The sequence below is a fragment of the Typopeltis vanoorti genome, chromosome 11, assembly GCF_054136105.1.
Source record: "Typopeltis vanoorti isolate ZY-2024b chromosome 11, IOZ_Tvanoo_1.0, whole genome shotgun sequence".
Lineage (NCBI taxonomy): Eukaryota > Metazoa > Arthropoda > Arachnida > Uropygi > Thelyphonidae > Typopeltis > Typopeltis vanoorti.
In genome coordinates, this window is record NC_143559.1 from 41,879,409 (window position 1) to 41,899,314 (window position 19,906).

Genomic DNA, 19,906 nt, shown 5'->3' on the forward strand with positions numbered 1-19,906 from the left:
ATATATATATATAGAGAGAGAGAGAGAGAGAGAATATTATATATATGTGTGATTTTGCATGCTAGAGTTAGTCACCATATGTGCTGAAACTTTTTTGGTGCTGAAAGTGAAAGAGTGCTTTTTTTTTAAATTATTTATGAGTATTTGTTTGTTTAATTGTAAGGGTTGTGTGCTTAATTGTGTAGTTTTGAAAGCTTTTATTTTTATTTTATTGTATTCTTTATTATATTCATGGCAATGATGCATAAAACAATGGTGGGTGATTTCAACATGTGATTTTGTTCAATGTAGCGGGTGCCAAATGTATGCACTTCATAGAACAAAACATTTCTGGAAAGTGAACGAATCTGAACATTGGATTTGTCATAAGTGTTTTGAGAGGGAATGTCGGAAGTGTGTGGAGCGTAAAAAGAATGATAACAGTGAGTTGAAAGACAAAACGCATGAAAATACAACTGGCAAGGTTGATGTTCAAAGTGGTACGAGTGACTGCAAGAATGAAACAATGGAAAATTAAAAAAATGACCAGATAGTAATGGAAAAGACAGTGTGCCATGGGATTCTCTACAGAACAAAATATGAGATTGATTGGTTGGAGAAATGCCTAGTGGATGGTATGACACAGAAGCGAAAGAAAGGGAAGATTCAAGGGGAGAGAAAACAGAGTATAAAAGATAAAAAAATGGGAGAATAAGGATAAGATTTTGTATGGTAATTCATTGATTAGACGAGTTCTTGAGATTGTGAACGAAACTGCTTTTCAGGTGCCAAGATTAAGGATTTTAGTGAAACTGTATGGATGCAGGGAAAGAAGGTAATGTTTATTTTGACTGGTACAAATTATTTAGTAGGTGATAAGTGTGGTATGTGCAATAGAATATGAAAGAGTTGCTGCTGCAACTGTGAGAAAGTAAAAATTGTGAGCCTGTTGCCACAATATGAAAGAGATGAGTTGAGATGAAGAAAATTTGAAAAATGTAAATGTGGATTTGACCTTGGGCAGTGTGGCAGAGGGAGATGGTTTGTCTGATGGCCATTATTGTGTGTGTGTGTGTGTGTGTGTGTGTGTGTGTGTGTGTGTGTGTGTGTGTGTGTGTGTGTGTGTGTGTGAGAGAGAGAGAGAGAGAGAGAGAGAGAATATCAGTTGAAAGCAGGATATGTAAATCCCATGAGGAGTCTTTTGACTCCATGGAGGCCTGAATAATAATAATAATGTAAAGAGATAAATAGAATGGCTGAGAAAAGAGTTGGAAGGCAGGAAGACTGAGTTGAGGAGATTGAATGAAGAGATCTGGGGGCTGGAGAAGTTGGCTAGTGCAAGGAGAACGAGAGTAGGTGTGAGAGATCAAGGGATAGAGGATGGCATGAGAATAGGAGCAGCAGGGGAAGAGAGGAAATTGAAGAAAGATGAGAGATTATGAAAGCAAGGAATGCAGAGATGGAAGGAAGGAAGGAGGGGAAATGAGAGAGAGAGAGAGATTGGAAAGAGTCTGAAAGCCAGTGAGAGAAGAATGAACGAATGACTCTGTTTGGAGGATCACATATGAATGGTTGGTATGAATGACCTAAGAGGTAGCATGAATCATACACCAAGAGATTTGAACTGATATTAAGGATAGTGCAGCAGAAATGTCAGAGGGAAAACAGTGGATGTTTTGCTCCAGTATGATAATGCAGAGTGGAGGAAAAGGGCAGTAATAATACATGAGATGACAGCAAGATTGTGTAGAAAGAGAAGTCTGGAATATGTGGATATGTGGGATACATATGAGAATAGAAGATAGCTGTATGAAAGTGATGGATTACATTTGAATACAGAAGGATACAGGCACTTGTCCAGAAAACAAGTAAATGTGTTAGGGCTAGAAAACTGTACGTGCAAGAGTGGAACATAGTGGCATGAGAAATGAGAAGGTGTACACTATATTGCAGAAGAACCAGGTGGAGTATGCAGGGAATAATAATAATGGTTATAAGAATACTAGTGATGCTGTGATTTTTCTGTATACAAATACTAAAAGCATTAGGAATAAAGAAAATGAGTTTGTGGCATTGATTGACTTAGTCTCTCCAAAGATTGTTAGCATTGAAACTTGGTTAACCAAGGAGAATGTTCCAATGGAGATAGCAATTAAAGGATATAACATATTATTATTATTTTCCCCAAGGTCCCCATGGAGTCAAAGACTCATCATGGGAATCCCTTTGTCATACACACATAGCTCATCATACTGTGCCTTAAATACATTCAAATTCTCTGCAGACACCACACTCTCGGGCAATGCATTACATTCCAATCATTCACAATCCTCCATGCAAAAAGCCTGCCTCTCATTCCTTTTCATACCCTCCTTATACATGTAATAAATTTAGTTTAATCCTTTATCCCAGTGAGAGCAAACAAAGTTTGCGCCTGAAAATATCTTCAGGACTAAACAACACCAGGCAACTCGTAGCAAAGGTGGAGCAAGCTACCAACATTCCTATCCCAGTATCTCCCATAATGCAAAACACATCTCCTTGTGGATATGAGATCAGGTGCAAACTTTGTTTGCTCTCACTGGGATAAAGGATTAAACTAAATTTATTATAGTCTAACCTAGTGAAAAATAAACTTTCAGCTCCTTATACATGGTCTGAAATGTTCTTGGCCTAACAATGAAAAAACGAATTTATAATTTAAAAATTAATTTTTATTTTTCAATATAATCTCCCTTAAGACTAATACATTTATTCCAGCGATGCTCCAGCACCATTATCCCATCCCTGTAGTGGTTCTCAGTAAGATCTGCAAAATACCCTTCTACAACTGCGATCACCTCTTGATTTGAAGAAAAATGCTGACCAGCGAGGAAGAGTTTTAGTTTTGGGAAGAAATAGAAGTCAGAGGGAGCCAAATCTGGGGAATAGTCTGGATGCTACAACATTTCATAGTACAGATCCCTTAATTTTCCCATTGCCAAAACACCTTTGCGGGCAGGTGCATTGTCCTGATGAAAGATGATTTTTTTCTTCTGCAAACCAGGCCTTTTCTCACAAATTTTTCTGTCTAGTCTGGTTTAAAGATCGGAATAATATGTTTGGATTATGCTGTGAAATGGTGAATCCAAGTTTCATCCATAGTAATAAATTGATGCACAAAATCACTTTTATTCTTGTTAAAACGCTCAAAGCACTGTTCAGAGATTTTCATGCAAGTGCATTTTTGATCTGCTGTGAGTAAGCATGGCACCCATCTTGAGCAAAGCTTTTTCATTTGCAATTCTTCATGCAAAATATATCCTACATATTCTTTTGAAATGCCTATAGTCTCAGCAATTTCACACACTTTGACTTGCCGGTCGTCCAGTATTTTTTATTTTTCAACATAATCTCCCTTAAGACTAATACATTTATTCCAGTGATGCTCCAGCATATTGTGCACTTGATCAATGATTTCTGGTGTTGTTACACTTTTTGGACGTCCTTAACGTGGATCATCTTCAAGGCTGGTATGGCCACATTTTAACTCGGCAGGCCATTTCTTAATTGTTGAAAACTAAGGAGAAGAGTGCCCATAAACTTTTATGTGAACTTCGAATGAATTTCTTTTGCCGTTAAACCTTCTTTTACAAAGAATTTTATACTCAATATATGCATGATACTCAATTTTATCCATTGAGTATCATGCGTATATTGAGTATAAAATTCTTTGTAAAAGAAGGTTTAACGCCAAAAGAAATTCATTCGAAGTTCACATAAAAGTTTACAGACAGCACTTTTGCTTCAGGCAGCTGTATAAAACAAACTACTTGATAGAATGACTTACAATTTCACATGAATGCTTATGACAGATGTACCAACTTAGGAAAAAAAATCTTGCCAATAGTGTTGGCATCTATGGTCGAGGCCGAGAACTTTCCAGACTACCGCCATACACCTTCCAGGAGTGATGTTAGCTTGCTCCACCTTTGCAATGAGTTGTCTGGTGTTACCACCTTACCCCAGTCCTGAAGATACTTTCAGGTGCAAACTTTGTTTGCTCACACTTGGATAAAGGATTAAACTAAATTTATTACAGTCTAACCACGTGAAAAATAAACTTTCAACATCTTTCTCTAAATCCAGAGTAATTTAATAAAAAGGTGGCACACCGTTTAGCAACTCCTATAGGTAGAGATGACCTTGCTAATGCTTCTGCCTGGTATCTTCACTTGGGCCTGGCTCCCACTGAAGAGACCGCAATAAAGGTCGAAACTAGTCTGGGTAGTGGCCCTTCCCTTAATGCATAACATTATATATATCTGCAAGCAGATGTGTTTTGCATTATAGGAGATACTGAGATAGGAGTGATGTTAGCTTGCTCCACCTTTGCAACGAGTTGTCCGGTGTTGTACCACCTTATCCCAGTCCTGAAGATACTTTCAGGTGCAAACTTTGTTTGCTCACACCTGGATAAAGGATTAAACTAAATTTATCTATAATGTCCTGTTCGTAGTCTTGCTATCGTGGTGGAGGTCTTTCTGTCAACATTGATTTCGGGAATTTGATGTATCACTGATTTCAGTGGAATTAGTTCAGCTTTTGCTAGTGCATTAGCATCAGCAAGAGTTATCATGTGAGTTTCTTGGTTGAGTTTTCTGGCCCTCTTTTGCTAATTTATCAGCTGCTTCATTGTAATCAATGCCGAACATGAGCAGGAATCCATTGTAAAATGCAACTTTTTCCTAAACACTTTTGTTGATTTCAGAGTTTATGTGTGTCTTGTGTGAGCTTGGTAATGCTATTTTTGATTGCCTCTATAGCTGATCTTGAGTCACTGTAAGTTATAATTCCCTCAGATTGTTGAGATGATGATAATTTTAAGGGTTTCGAGTGCTTTATTTATTGCGTAAAGTTTGCTGGTAAAATTGGAAGCAATTCTCCCATATCCAACTTTTATTGAAAATTTTTCACCTTTCAGGAGTAGAAGGAGGAACACTGCTGCCTCCATTAATCATATTGGTGTCTGACGATCCATCAGTATAACAAATAACCTGTTTGGAGGATGAAAGAAGGTTGATAGTAATTAGGCCTTTTTCTTTGAGCATTTCTTTTGATTCTTTTTTTGTACAGAGTTTGGTTTAGATTTATGGAGATATTTATAGGTAAAGGACTGGAAAATAGAGGTTCTTTGTTTATGTGGGCATTTAGCTGATCAAATACAAAATATAGTGTAATATGTATTAAGCCTTTGTATGTGAAAATATGTTGTGCTCAATTAAACAGAAGTGATATACATTCCAAGGAGCAATTTGGAATCTGGGTGAAAGTTCTTATATTGAAAATCAGTTTGGAACTGCTCAATCAGTGTATTCCTGTTGTTTATGAGATTTTTCTTCATGCCTTCTTCAGAAAATTGAAAAATAGATGCATTAAAGGGAATTTGTCTATTGCCAAGTGAGACTACAGAATGTTTAACTGAATGCTATTTTCAATTTGTTATGTAAAATATTTCATGTATTCTCTCAGTATTGAATTAACTGTGAAAGTTGAAGTATGAGAAAAATTTATTCAACTCATTTATGTTAATTTAAAATTGACCATTTAATTATTCTTTGTTTGTATTATCTGTTGTATATACCATAGCTCCCTCCCCCCCATATCTGCAGTTTCAGTTATCTGCAATCAACCTCAACCCAAAAATATTACATGGAAAATTCCAGAAATAAACAATTTATAATTACTTAGGCAAAGTGGATATTAGATCCCACATTATTTAAAAGCCAAATGTTTGTATAAACTATGAAAGTTTTGTAAGTTGACCTGAGAGCTCACAAGAATACAATCCTCGGCATCCTCGAGTTGCCTTAACTACTTAAGTCAAGTAGGTAGTGCAAGCTAAGACAACTCAGAGATGCCGAGGATTGTATTCTCTTAAGCTCTCATGTCAACTTTTGAAACTTTCATGATTTCTACAAACATTCAGCTTTGAAATAATGTGGGATCTAATATCCACTTTGCCTATGTAATTTTACATCACCAAAATGAAGCCATATGGCTCCTTCTTTTAGCAATAGACAATTCAGCTGATCCCAGAGGTAGTCCAGCACGAGGCTCATTGCAAAGGTGGTGAAAGCTACTTGCACCTTGCAACCTTTCAGGAATATCAGGAATTGCATGCTGTTATGATTAGTTCTTGGTTATCAGATTGACTGTCACAGTATCACAGTGCTTGTGTTCAAGTAACCCTTATTTACTTAATAATGCCCCCCCCCCAAAGCGCAAGAGTAGTGATGCTAGTAATTCGGATATGCCAAAGAGAAGCTGTAAAGTGCTTCCTTCAAGTAAAAAAGGTGAAAGTTCTCAACTTCATAAAATAATAAATAAATAATAATAAAAAAAAACGTATGCTAAAGTTGCCAAGATTCCATTCATATTCAGATAACTTTTATTACAGTATGTTGTTATAATTGTTCTATTTTATTATGAGTTATTATTGTTAATCTCTTACTGTGCCTAATTTATAAATTAATTTTATCATAGGTATGTATGTATAGGAAAAAAAACATAGTATATATAGAGTTGGTATTATCCACGGTTTCAGGTACCGTGGGGTGGCTTGGGATGTATTCCCCCACGGATAAGGGAGGACTACTATAATTATATAAGTATATGCGGCTGAGTGGTTAGCGTATCTGCTCTCTAGCCAAAGGGCTGCAGATTCCAATTCTGCCATGGGCGAGATGTTTGTGATTGTCTGTAGAAATGCTAGTGATGGTGGTGGGTGGTAGACGGCATTAGTGTAGTTATAGTTATTGGAGACAGAGAGTTGTAGAGTAGGTGCCCTCCTTTGATGAGTCTTTGGACTTCCTGGAGGTGTCGCATAATAATAATAATAAAAAATCGTTTTAATTTTTTTTTTTTTTTTGTAATTGTTCTTTATTCTTTAGAACACAGCATGTTGATCTTGAACTCAATGTACTCTCACGGATATAAATCTGGAACATTTTAACTAACAAAAAAAAATAAAAAAATAAGTATATTGTTATTTTACTCCACAAATATCTTTAATATATCAATTATATTAAAATGTTACAAAAATATAACAATCATTATGAGGGACTTCAACTATAGCAATATAAACTGAACAGAGGAAGCACATGTAGTGGACAGAACATGAAGATCAAACGTTTTGGATTTGGTCATGGCATCAGAGCATCTTGATTGTGACAAAAATATCATACTTGCTCCTAGTTGGTGAGGTTGACCAGGTAGTCCTGACTTGGAATATGAAGAGGCATGCAGAAGTATCAAGGCAGAAGGAAATTTATGTGGGAGTTATAATGCTGACAACTATCATAGACTTAGAACCAATTTACAGCAGTACAATGGATGAAGGTCAGTAGTGAATGAGAGATACTCAAGAAAAAATTGTTGACAACAATGGCAGATTGTGTACCTCGGATGAAAAAGATAAAATGATTTGAAGTCAAATGGATGGCTAGAGAAATTAAACAGGAATGCAGATGACAAAGATATCATGGAAAATACAAGGTGGTATCAAAAAGTTTCGAGACTAGTTTTGTAACACGCCAACAGATGCACGTACATCAGGAGCTGTGAACTGGTGCTATTCTGACCACATGCATTACCACGTCTGTGATTTCATCATGGACAGCAAGTTAAAACAAAGAGCGAACGTTAAACTGGGCAAATCTGCCACAGAGACATTTGACATGGTTTGGCAAGTTTACAGCGATGCTGCAATGAGTCGTTCCAGGTGTTTTGAGTGGCACGCACTTCAAGAGTGGAAGAACATCACTGGAAGATGACGAGAGATCAGGAAGACCTTCAATGAGCTTAACTCCCAAAAATATCAAAACCATTCGGCAACTTGTACATGAGGATCATCAGAGAACACTCCACAACATTGCTGCCATTGTTGGTGTGTGAAACGGAACAGTCCAGGCAATCCTCACACGTGAGGATTACCTAATTTGAACATGCACCGTGATGCTGCCAAGTTCGTCCCCAGGCTGCTGACCTAGGAAAAGAAGGAACACCACGTCGAAGTCTGCCAAGAACTCTGTCAGCGTGCCGTGGATGACTGACCCGTCCTTCGTGTCGAGGATCATTACCGGTGACGAAACTTGGGTGTACAGGTGTGACCCTGAGACGAAGCAACGGTCTTCATAGAGTGCCCATCATCTCCATAACTGAAAAAGGCGAGGCAGGTCCATAACTCAACCAAGTGCATGCTCATCATCTTTTTTGACATTCGCAGCATTGTGCATCGAGAATTCGTCCCCACGGACCAGACCATCAATAGCGAGTTCTACTGCCAGGTTTTAAGGCATCTGAGGGAGGATATTTGGCTAAAGCGACCAGATCTGTGGTGCGTGAAAAACTGGATGCTCCATGACAACAATACACCTTGTCACCGAGCTCTCCTGACATGCGAGTTTCTTCCTGGAAACAACATGATCTCACTTCCGCACCCAACCTACTCGCCAGATTTGGCTCCTGCAGACTTTGCCCTCTTCCCGAAGATGACGATCCAACTCAAAGGTCACCGCTTTGACACCATTGCGGAGATCCAGCATGAATCGCAGAAGGTGCTTGATATGCTATGAAAAGAAGACTTCCAGGACACATTCCAGAAGTGGCAGGAACGCTGAAGCACTGTATTGCTATGCAAGGAGACTATTTTGAAGGTGATAGTGTGTAAACGTAGATAAATAAAGTAATTTCTCTTAAACAGAGTTACTCTTTAAACTTTTTGATACCACCTCGTATATAAAGATGGAGAACATAAGGTGATGGCTAGGAAAGTGACTAGTACTGTAAGGAGAGAAAAATTAGAATACAAGAGGAGACTAATGTTACAATCCAAGGAGAATATCAAGCTGGGTTTTTTTTTTTTTTTCACAATGTGGCAAGCAGGAAGAAATGTGACTGTGAATGGATTACCTTGCTAGATGGAGATGGTACTTGGGTGACCAATGCAGATGACGTAGTTGAGCTATGTAATGAAGTGAATGGTGAAGTATTAGAAATTAATAAAGAGAATGTATTCTGAATACCAAGTATGCTAAATATCAGTAATGCAGGGGAACTAGATGGAATTTTTTTTCATGTGTTTTAAAGGATTGTGCTCTGGAACTGACCTTGCCATTAATTTGGCTGTTTAATGAAATTCTTGCAACTGGACAAGTTCCTAGAGAGTGGAAGGTGAGTAAGATAGTGCCATTGCATAAAGATGTGAGAGAATGGAGGTATCAAACTACAGGGCTGTTTTTATTTCTTCTGCAGTTGTTAAGCTTTAGAGAAATTAATAAGAACTCATATGTAGAATTGGGCAGATGGGGGCAACATTATTTATGCAGGCCAGTATGGATTTGTTAAGGGGTGCTGTTGATTGAGTAATCTGGTTGCCCTTTTACATTAGAGTAACAAGAGCAATGATTGAGGGTAAGACACACACTGCCATTTTTTTCAGATTTTGCAAAAGCATTTGACAATGTGTCACATGTCAATTTGGTTATTTAAGTTGCAACATATGGATTTGGATATGGATCTGGCTTTCTGATCAATATCAGAAAGTTATATATGGGGGGAGATAGTGTCAGGCAGTAGGAAGGTTTGAAGTATAGTTACACAGAATTCAATACTAGAACCATTACTGTTCAATTTTATGTCAGTGATATTGTCACAGGACTACAAAGAAATATTTAGTTTTTGCAGATGATGTGAAGCTTGGGAGAGTTATTAGTAATAGTCCTGATGTTCTGGAAGGGGGATATGAATAAGCTGGAAAGGCAGAAAAATAAATAGAGATGTCAGTTTAATGCAACTAAATGTAAGGTTTTGAAATTTGGGATCCACAGATGGGATGCTTCTTACTCTCTTGGCAGAGTTATACTGGAAGAAGTGGAGAAAGCAGGGAATTTTATGGTGATTGTGAAGTTCAGAGAGGATATGTTGCAATAGTTGTGATGAGCAGGGGCGAATGCTGGTCTTGAAATTCACGTTTGCTCTTGTTATCATTCAGGGAGTGAGAAGTGTGATTGAAGTCTGATTAGCAGAATAATGAATTATTGACCATTTAAAACTATATATTTAGAAATTTACGTACATTTAATCATACAAATACAACATTTATTTTACAAATGATATTCTATCTTTTTCAATTTAGCTGACCTACATGAATACAAATTCTACCCTACGGTTCTTCTTTATGAACTGGTCAATAACATCATCATAAAAAATTGGTTGTAGCTTAATTTTTCCAAGCAACATTTTCTTGATAGATAAAAGAGCTAACAATGACAGTCTTTCTTTTCCTTGGGTTGACCTGCAGTATGTATTAATGCACCTTAACGCCGAAAATGAGCGTTCCACAGAGGATGTCGTGGCAGGAATACTTATACCAACTTTATGAGTTTGAATACCTCAGGCATATCCAAGTACACTTTATTGGTGTGCATGAAATTCATTAAATCTGAAATGCTTCTGTCTTTGAATTCAGACAATGCATACATTACACTTAGTTCAGCCTTTAAGCGAACTATATCGAATAATGATCCATAGGTTTTTTGCAGATATGTTACATCACTATCAGGGAATTTATTTCTGTAGTTTTCAAAAAAATCACAATTAAGGAGAGAAAAGAACTGAAAATTTTCAATAGATTTGAAGCGTTCTCGAATTTGTAACATGATGTTGTCCAGGATTTCATTGAAAAGATGCTTAAATCTTAAGTCTTCTGAGTCATCGCACATGACGTCTCTCATGACCTTCCCTTCACAAACATTAACATCACGTGTAACATTGTCATAAATACTCGTGAAACCTTCCTCTCTCATAGTCTCAATATTTAAAGAGAATTCTTCAATTGTTTTGCCACAATACCTCATATCTAGAGATTTGGTTTGCAAAATTTTAAAGACAACATCAAAAAATGAGAAAATCTTTGAAAATACTACCAGTAGAAATCGAGTGTTAAACTTATGTAAGAAAGTTAAAAAACCTTGCGCTTTCAAAACTGTGTCACTGTCCCAGTCATCTGGAGCATCCAAAATTGTTGAAAGAATGCCTCTATCATACCATAATTTTCTTTCACAGTGTTCACAATACGTGAAGTGAAGTTCCATCTCATTGGCACTGCAGTGGGCAATTTCCTTTCAAGAAAGTTCTTAAGAGCAGCTGTCCTCTTTGTAGACTTTGAGAAGAAAGCAGTAAGACCCAACATAGTTTGAAAGAACACAACACTGTACACTCTTTGATGTTGGAAGCAGATTGCTGTAGTGTTAAATTCAGCAAATGGCTGTAACAATGCACGAAAGTCATGCATGGATACTGTTCTTGGATCTGTTTGTTTAAACCACTTACTTGACCAGCTAAGACAGTAGCACCATCATATGACTGTGCCATGAGTTTTTTCTCACACTTGTACTCCTTCAGAACTGCACGTGTTCGAAAAGTGCTGCAGCGGAGCGATCTCGGCTCACATCAGTGAAAACCCAGAAATCTTTTGTGAACTTCATTGTTGCCGTCAATGTAATGAAGAACAGTCAAAAGCTGAAACTTGTTTATGATGTCAGAAGTTTCATCAAAATTAGCATCACAAAGGCTATTTGCTCAATCTCTTTCTTTATTACCTCCATAACTACTGAGGTAATTGCAGCAAATCAAATCATTCTGAATGGCTGAAGATGTACCTCTAAAAATAGAGAACTCCTTCAAATGAGTTGCCAAAAGCGGACCATACTGACTTATTAGATCAAGAAGTTGTACATAATTTTCTCTGTTTGCAGACGTCAGGGACTCGTCATGACCATGAAATGGTAGCTCTTGCTTTGATAAGTAATGGACAACATCCATTAAGTGTTTCAGAATTTAGCGATTTTTTTCACCTTTTCATTATGCAGTACATCACTGACACGTTTCTGTTTGATTGTATGATTGTATCTCAACCATAAAAAAACACTTTTTTTTGTTTTTAACTTTACATATTTTATTGAATTTAGGGACAGAAAATAGTGCTTGCCAAATATATCCTAACAATAGTCCTGGTAAAAGAGTAAGTAGCAAGTTTTTTGCATAGAGAATGAAAGGAGCATGGAATGCATTGTCTGAGAGAATGGTGGAAGTGTAAGCTCTGGATTAGTTTATGGAGTAGTGTGATAACTTTGTATTGACCAGCATCAATACAAAATCTATCATAAACCCCACAAGTGTAGTTTCCATTACATATCCATTGTTAATGGGTATTTAACTGAAGGTGATATTAAAAAAGCTGAATATGTGAGTTTCTGAGGTGAGTCCATGTTTTTTAAGTAGCACAATACTAAGATTATACCAAAAAAATAAGTTCCCTTAGTGAGCTTTCAAAATTTATCATCTTTTTAAGTAGTGTTGTTATTATCTTAAGGAATGGCTTATGCTCACAGCCAGCATGGTTTGAAATTAATCATTGACATGAAAGAGGCACAATATCTGATTTGGCTTATTAAATATGACATTGATCTTTTTATGTCAAATATCAAAACAAAGAGACTTGCAGAAATTTAAAACTAAATACTACTTACTTCTTATATTAGGTTATCATGTTAGGCTAAATCACACACCCTCCAAAAATATCTTTTGGCAGTCTGAGTGTAAAATCCCTTACTTAGAGGATTTAAAAATATTGTGATAAATAGACATGAATATTTGGTAGGAATGCTGGTGCCATAATGATATTATTGTAATACATGGTTTTTATATGTATGTAACAGATTTTTTTCATACTTGATATTGTAATTTTTCAAAGGTAAAGCCTCCAGCTCCACCTCCTCCTGATGACAAAATACAAAGGGTAAAGCAGATACTTCATCCTCCAAAGTCGGGAATTCCAAGAACCCCAGGAGAACTAACAGGACGCCGACCGCTCAGTACTCATCCCTTGAATGGTAAATAATTTATTCAATTCTAATATAATACTAAGTTATCTAAAATGTCTACAGTTTTTAAAAAAAAAAACGTAATTTGCAATAATTGTGCTTTGAGTGCAAATAACAAAGAGTAAGAAGTATACAATTTCCTAGGAAGAAATAAAATAGTTTACAAATTACCATTATAACTTCAAACCATAATTAATAAGAAATGAAATCAGAGTATATCTGCATAATTATCTCAATGCACAGAGATAATGGCTGGTGTCATATGGAGATGGCAGGGTTTTTCTACTCAAAAACTTAAGCTCTTCTTAACCCCCCCCCCCTCCCTCCAAAATTAAAAAAAAAGCAAAACAGTGAACATACAGTTGCCAGACATTGCAGACTTTGGAGAATATAAACGAAGTTAATAAAAACCAAGTTACATAGTCATAACAGGCCATTTTGCCTAATACAGTGCTCAAGTCCATACTGTTATAGGTTATAATTTTAATTATAATACTCTGTCATATAGGTTCTTTAGCAGCTATGCTAAAAAATTCATTATGGCAAACCTTCCACTATAAGAAAGAATTCCTTTGGTCCTTACTAGTTTGCTATATGTGAGTCAACTGAACAGTCAAGGAAGATGAGATAATGAAATGAAATACAATGTTATAGTTTGATAGATGTAAAGCAATATGTGCTGAACTTAACAATATACTGAACCTGATTTCTCACATAAAAAGAGTCATTCAAGTCAGTGCTGTGGGTGTTCAATATATTCATGAGACACCTGAGGCTAATTCTCCTAAGTCAGTTATGAAGTCTTCTGACTGCTGTTAAGGAGTTTCGAATCCATTATGCTATAGAATACTCTTCACATTTTAGGCAGTGCCTTAATTCTCCTTAAAAAAATCCTTTCTTCTGTTCAGAAGCAAGTGGTTAGGTTTATCGATGATTTACATCCCTTCCATCATAGTAATATTCTTTATTTTGTCCTTTATCCAAGCATGAGCATCCAAAGTACACATCACAGTAGGCTACTTATATGTAGCAATGGATGGCCTCATATCAAATTGTCCCAGTATCCCAGCCCTGTTTTAACCTTTATTGAGTCCCATCAGCAGAAGCAAGAAACTTTGAGATATTGAGAGCTAAATCAGTAGTAGAAGTCTTGTTTCTGCTTACAAATGAGAAAATGATGTAGCACAATATTATTAAAATACTCTGGATGAGAGATAGTTGTAGTAAGGCTTTTCACTTGGTTACAAAGTAATTTATACTTGAACAAGAAAGTTACAAGTAGTCTATTGTGATATTATTTCACACAGAGAGTAAAGGATAAGCATAAGTATAATTTACTCTGTAAATAAGGAGAAAAAAATCTGCTTCAGCTATTGCTCGTCCAGGGTATTTGAATGCTAGATTGATACACCATTTTCCTACTTTTTAATGAAAACATGATTTCTGTCATTGATTCAACTCTCAGTATCCCCATGGGTCTAACTCCCACTGATGTGGTCTTGATCATATTATGGACACTAACCTCTAGTTTAGCTCTTACTGGTGTGACCTTGATCATGGTTCTTCTGGAGGGTGTTTGTCCTAGAAGTAGAGTGGTTCTTCTTTCTAATAGCACAGACCAAATTTTGGCATGCCTTTGTTGACTTCTGAGCAGAACTAAGATTTGGCTTAGCAGTGTGCCTTTGCCTACTGTGCAGGGCCAAGGTTTGCAGTGTTGTCTAGTGGAGCCACTAATGAATAATCAAGTTTTTGGAGGCCCACCTGTATAGTGACCCTTTCATTAATGCCTAGCTTGGCAATATAATCTGAAAGGAAGTGTCTTGGGAATTATGAGGTTAGGGCAATTTGATATGAAGTTATCTGCCATATGCAAGTGACCTATTGTTATGTTACCTCACATTGCCCATGCTTAAGTAAAGCATAAAACAATATACGTTTTTGTAAAGCATAATTTACTTTGTAATAGCGTAGAAATACTTTCTAAACTCTTCTGTTAGTGATTAATTTCTCAATATACAATAGTTTCAGATTGCATGCCTTTTACAGATTCATACTTAGGCATTTCTTTATTTCAACTAGAGTTATAATTAATTGCAGTTATATTTCATACAAACATGCAAATTTTCAGCTTTTATATGTACATAACAGATTTTTTTCATACTTGATATTGTAATTTTTCAAAAATTTTTCAACATTTTTGTCATCCTTCTGATGACAAAATACAAAGGGTAAAGCAGATAAAACCAGCCTAAACAAGCAAATAGATACTGTTTCTGTCCTGCAGTCAGTGGGCAGTGGATTCAAATTCCATTGCAGAACGGATGTTTGTGAGGCTTTAAGTGATAGGTGATTGATAACAATACAGAAATTGCCCAGTGTGACACCATCATTACTATCGTGTTTGTTAGATGCCTAAGTGGAATATAAAAAGACCACATTTGGTCTGCATGCCTGAAAGGTATCTGAAATATCCAACCATTAGCCCACTAATAGTGCTTAAGGCTTAAAACTCTTCATAAATGGGATAGTCAAAAAAAGTATCTTACAAAAATTTCATGGACAACTATCATTTCTGGATGAAGGCTTTTCTACGATTACTCCAAAGCTGTCTGTCATTGGCTCTCCTTTGTCATGCCACTCCTGCAGATTTGATATCATCAATCCACCATGATTTGGGTCAGCACTGTGGTTGTTTTTCCTCTCCAATACTTCTTTTGTCCATCATTGATCTTGTCTTCAAACAATATGCCCAGCCCATTGCCACTTCAGATGTTTCACACTTCCTATGCTGTCAGACTTTGGTTTATCCATGTATTCCTTTTGTGATCCAATCTTATGATTACAAGCATACTTCTTTCCATACTAAATTGCGTTTGTTCTGTTTGAATTTCCTTTGCATTTAGTGTCCATGTTTCACAGCCATATATATAAGAAGAACATATTGATTAGGTAAAGCATAAAAACAGTATAATTTCTTGTTAAGCATAATTTACTTTGTAACAAAGTAGAAATACTTTCTAAACTCTTCTGTCAGCAATTCATTTCTCAATAAGCGTGTAGAAAGGCTTATGTATTCGTCATACATGTTGTTTTATTTTCGACAGTATATATCAGAACACAAAATTATAAGTAAATAATAATAAGACGATGTGCTTGCTATTTGGCCACATGGCCCAGGGTCATTGAAAACATTCTTAGCGCATTTAAATAGCCAACATCCTAAAATCCACTTTACAATGGAACTGGAAGCTAATAACTGTCTTCCCTTTCTGGATACACTTATCACATGTCTTCCAGATGGTTCCTTATCATTTTCAGTTTTTAGAAAATCCACACATACAGGGAGATATTTACACAAACAGTCACATTATCACCCTTCTCAACAGTATGGTATTTTTAAAACGCTAACCCACAGAACAAGAGCAATCTGTTCCAATGACAATGCCCTTACTGCTGAACTGGCTCACTTGTACCTGTAGCGTGTAGGATATATGTATGTATGTATATATATATATATATACATACATATATGTATGTATATATATATATATATATATATATATATATATATATATATATACACTCTATGTATATAAAATGATAAGCTGAAATTTGAAATGTTTTTATCATGTTTTTTGTCTCTTCATTGTTTTGAAACGTCTAACAATGTGTTTGCCTTCATGAGACAACAATTTGTTGGACGTTTTATATATATATATATATATATATATATACCTCCAAGGAGTCGAAGGATTCATCATGGGAGGGCACTCTACTCTACTCCACCACAAATATCTCACCATCTCTCTCTCTCTCTCTCGCACTACACATAACTGCCACCATCTACTACTCATCACCACCATGTCAGTATTTTATCTCTCGTGGAATCCAGTCTAGTACTTCTTTTGTCCATCGTTGATCTTGTTTTCAAGGAATATGCCCAGCCCATTGCCACTTCAGATGTTTCACTCTTCCTATGATGTCAGAGACTTTGGTTTGATTTCTTATCCACGTATTCCTTTTGTGATCCAGTCTTATGATACCAAGCATACTTCTTTCCATACTAAATTGTGTTGTTCTTAATTTTTGAATTTCCTTTGCATTTAGTGTCCATGTTTCACAACCATATGTCAATATAGGAAGAATACATTGGTTTAAAACTTTCCTTTTCAGGCATAATGGTAGTTGGTATGTATATTTATCAACTTATCTTTTTTCTCTGACACCATGTTAAAGCTTCTGACACGATCAGCCTGCTGGTAATGAATAATGAATTTAAGTTAAGGAATTAATTAAATTAGGTGTGACAACTAGAAAAACACAGTAAATTGTCTATGGTCATGCCAGTCTTAAATTATGGTTGCCACCTTTGGTCATCCATATTTCTGATGGATGTTTAAGAACTTGAAGGTGTACAGAGAAGGTTTACTAAGGATTCTGAAGAATTAAATCAGGAAATTTTATATCAACTTGGTTTTAATCCTATTTCCCAAGTAAGCAAGCAGACAAGTAAGTCTAGTTTGCGCCTGCACGTAGTGCAAGTCTGAGGCAACTCGTGGTAACGTAGTGCCAGTCTCAGGCAACTCGTGGTAAAGGTGGAGTAAGATCTGATCAGTTTCCTTAGAATTTTCCCCTAATGCAAAGCATATCCCCTTACAGAGATGTATGATGCTATGCATTAAAGGCAAGGGTCACTACCCAGACCGGTTTTGACCTTTATTGAGGTCTCGTCAGTGGGAAGCAGACCTAAAAATGCCAAGGTTGAAGTAATACAGAGCTTATGAATTTTACCTAAACAAGTTGCCACAAGGTGCTTTGACCTTATTAAATAATATCTCGGGATGAGAGATAGATGTAGAAAGTTTTTTAACTTGGGTATATTATGTATTAAGGTCGAAACCGGTCTGGGTAGTGACCCTTGCCTTTAATGCATAGCATCATACATCTCTGTAAGGGGATATGCTTTGCATTAGGGGAAAATTCTAAGGAAAGTGATCGGAGCTTACTCCACCTTTACCACGAGTTGCCTCAGACTTGCACTACGTGCAGGCGCAAACTTGACTTACTTGTCTGTTTGCTTACTTGGGAAATAGGATTAAAACCAAGTTTATGTAAAATTACTTGGTATCTTTAATACATAATATACCCAAGTTAAAAAACTTTCTAAATCAGGAAAGTTATGAGAAATAATTAGTAAACTGCCATTTATTGAGTTTAACTAACAAGAGAAGGAGAGGATGCTTGTTGAAGTTTATAAATTGGTTCATAGCAAATAGGAATAGATATCCAGTCTTTTGCATTTGGCTTAGCTTTGTGGATGAAATAGCTTAAGGTCATGGAGGTGGAGGGTGGATAAGTTAAAAAAGTAGAAAAATAAATGAATGAATAAGTGTTAATATAAATAAGTTGATAGCACAACTAGTTATGTAATTATAATTTAATGTTTTAATCACATTAGGTAATATTCTAATAAATGGTCTCCTGGCTGGTGTGTTGTTCAATAGCTGGTATTATTGTTGCTAATTTCTTGAATACTAGTTAAATGACTATTTAATTAATAATTAAGTAACTGGTAAGGGAAATGTTATGGATATTATTGTTACTTGTTACTATTACTGATAAATTCTGAATGACAGTTATTATAATATTACATATATTATAATATACAATTATAATATATGTAATATATAATATATGTAATATTATATATTACATATATTAGAACATGTAATTATAATATTATAATAACATGTTCTAATATATGCACTCACTCCATATGAACATTGAAGGAAATTGAGGTTGATAAGACATTTGATGGTGATATGTAATTAGCACTGTTGAGTAGTTAATATAAATGTTTGTATATGTATGAGAAAAAAATAATAAAAAGAAAGGATTAGAGGGAATTTAAGAGAAACCTTCTTAATCTAAAGAAGTGCATGTTATTCTATTCAAGGATTGAGAATTTAGGAAGATAATTTGTATCTTTCATTTTTTGACATTCATACCATCATTCCTCCACTTTCTTTTGAGCCTGTAAACACACAAGCAAATGCTGATCAGATACACTCACAGCCTATCATCAAATCTCTTAACTAATTTGTTGTCATTCTCTTTCATTTCACTTACCTTTATTTTCTGGAACAACCTTGCTCACACTTTTTTCAATCAAGAGTATTACCTCTAACTGTACATATGGGAGGTTGCAAAGCCTTTAGTTTATAGTGTATATATTTGTTTATTAACCTTTAGTTTATATATATATATATATATATATATATATATATATATATATATATATATATATATATATATACACACACATACACACACTCGGGTCTCTTTTTATGCGGTTTTGAAGTTATGCAGTGCATATGTCATGGAAATTCAGGGTTTCCAACGTTGTACATAATGAACAATGTGTTGCAGCACATTCTGGCGTAACATGAGTAACGTGTAAGCAGTGAGAGTCTGTGAAGTTTAATTTTGTATGTGAGTAAGTGTTTGTCTTTTCATTATCGTAAGTCTAAATTTTGCTATCATAATAATATGGTAAACATTTTAATTTAGGTGAATCTACTATAAGAGCAATTAAAAAGAATGAAGCTGCAATAAGAAAATCTGTAATTTCTGGTGCCAAACTATCATCGTACTCAAGAGATGCTTTATTAGAAAAAACGGAATGAGTGCTCGTAATTTGGATTGAAGAATTAACTCAAAGGAGAATTCCTATAAGTGGTTATTTAATTAAACAAAAAGTTCTTCAGTTTTATGAACAGATGAAGCAATTGGAGCCATCTACTTCCGCTTCCTAGGCTGATAAAGAATTTTCGGCTAGCAAAGGTGGCTAACTGGGTTTTTAAAAAGGAATGCACTTCTCGATTTTAACATGAAGATTACAGGAGAGTTTACGGCAGCAGATGAAGAAGCAACCAAAAATTTTCAAGAGAAGTTAGCCAAAATTATTGAAGATGATGGATATTGCCCCAATCAAGTGTTTA

At 35.7% G+C, this 19,906-nt stretch overlaps 1 protein-coding gene across 1 annotated transcript in view; it reads left to right on the forward strand.

Annotated features, from left to right (window-relative positions):
• LOC150101467 (serine/threonine-protein kinase Genghis Khan-like) overlaps positions 1 to 19,906 on the forward strand; it is an 896,778-nt gene that overhangs the window by 857,776 nt on the left and 19,096 nt on the right. The window contains 1 exon segment of the mRNA XM_090400803.1: positions 12,776 to 12,914. Within this exon segment, the coding sequence (XP_090256929.1) occupies positions 12,776 to 12,914 (139 nt within the window).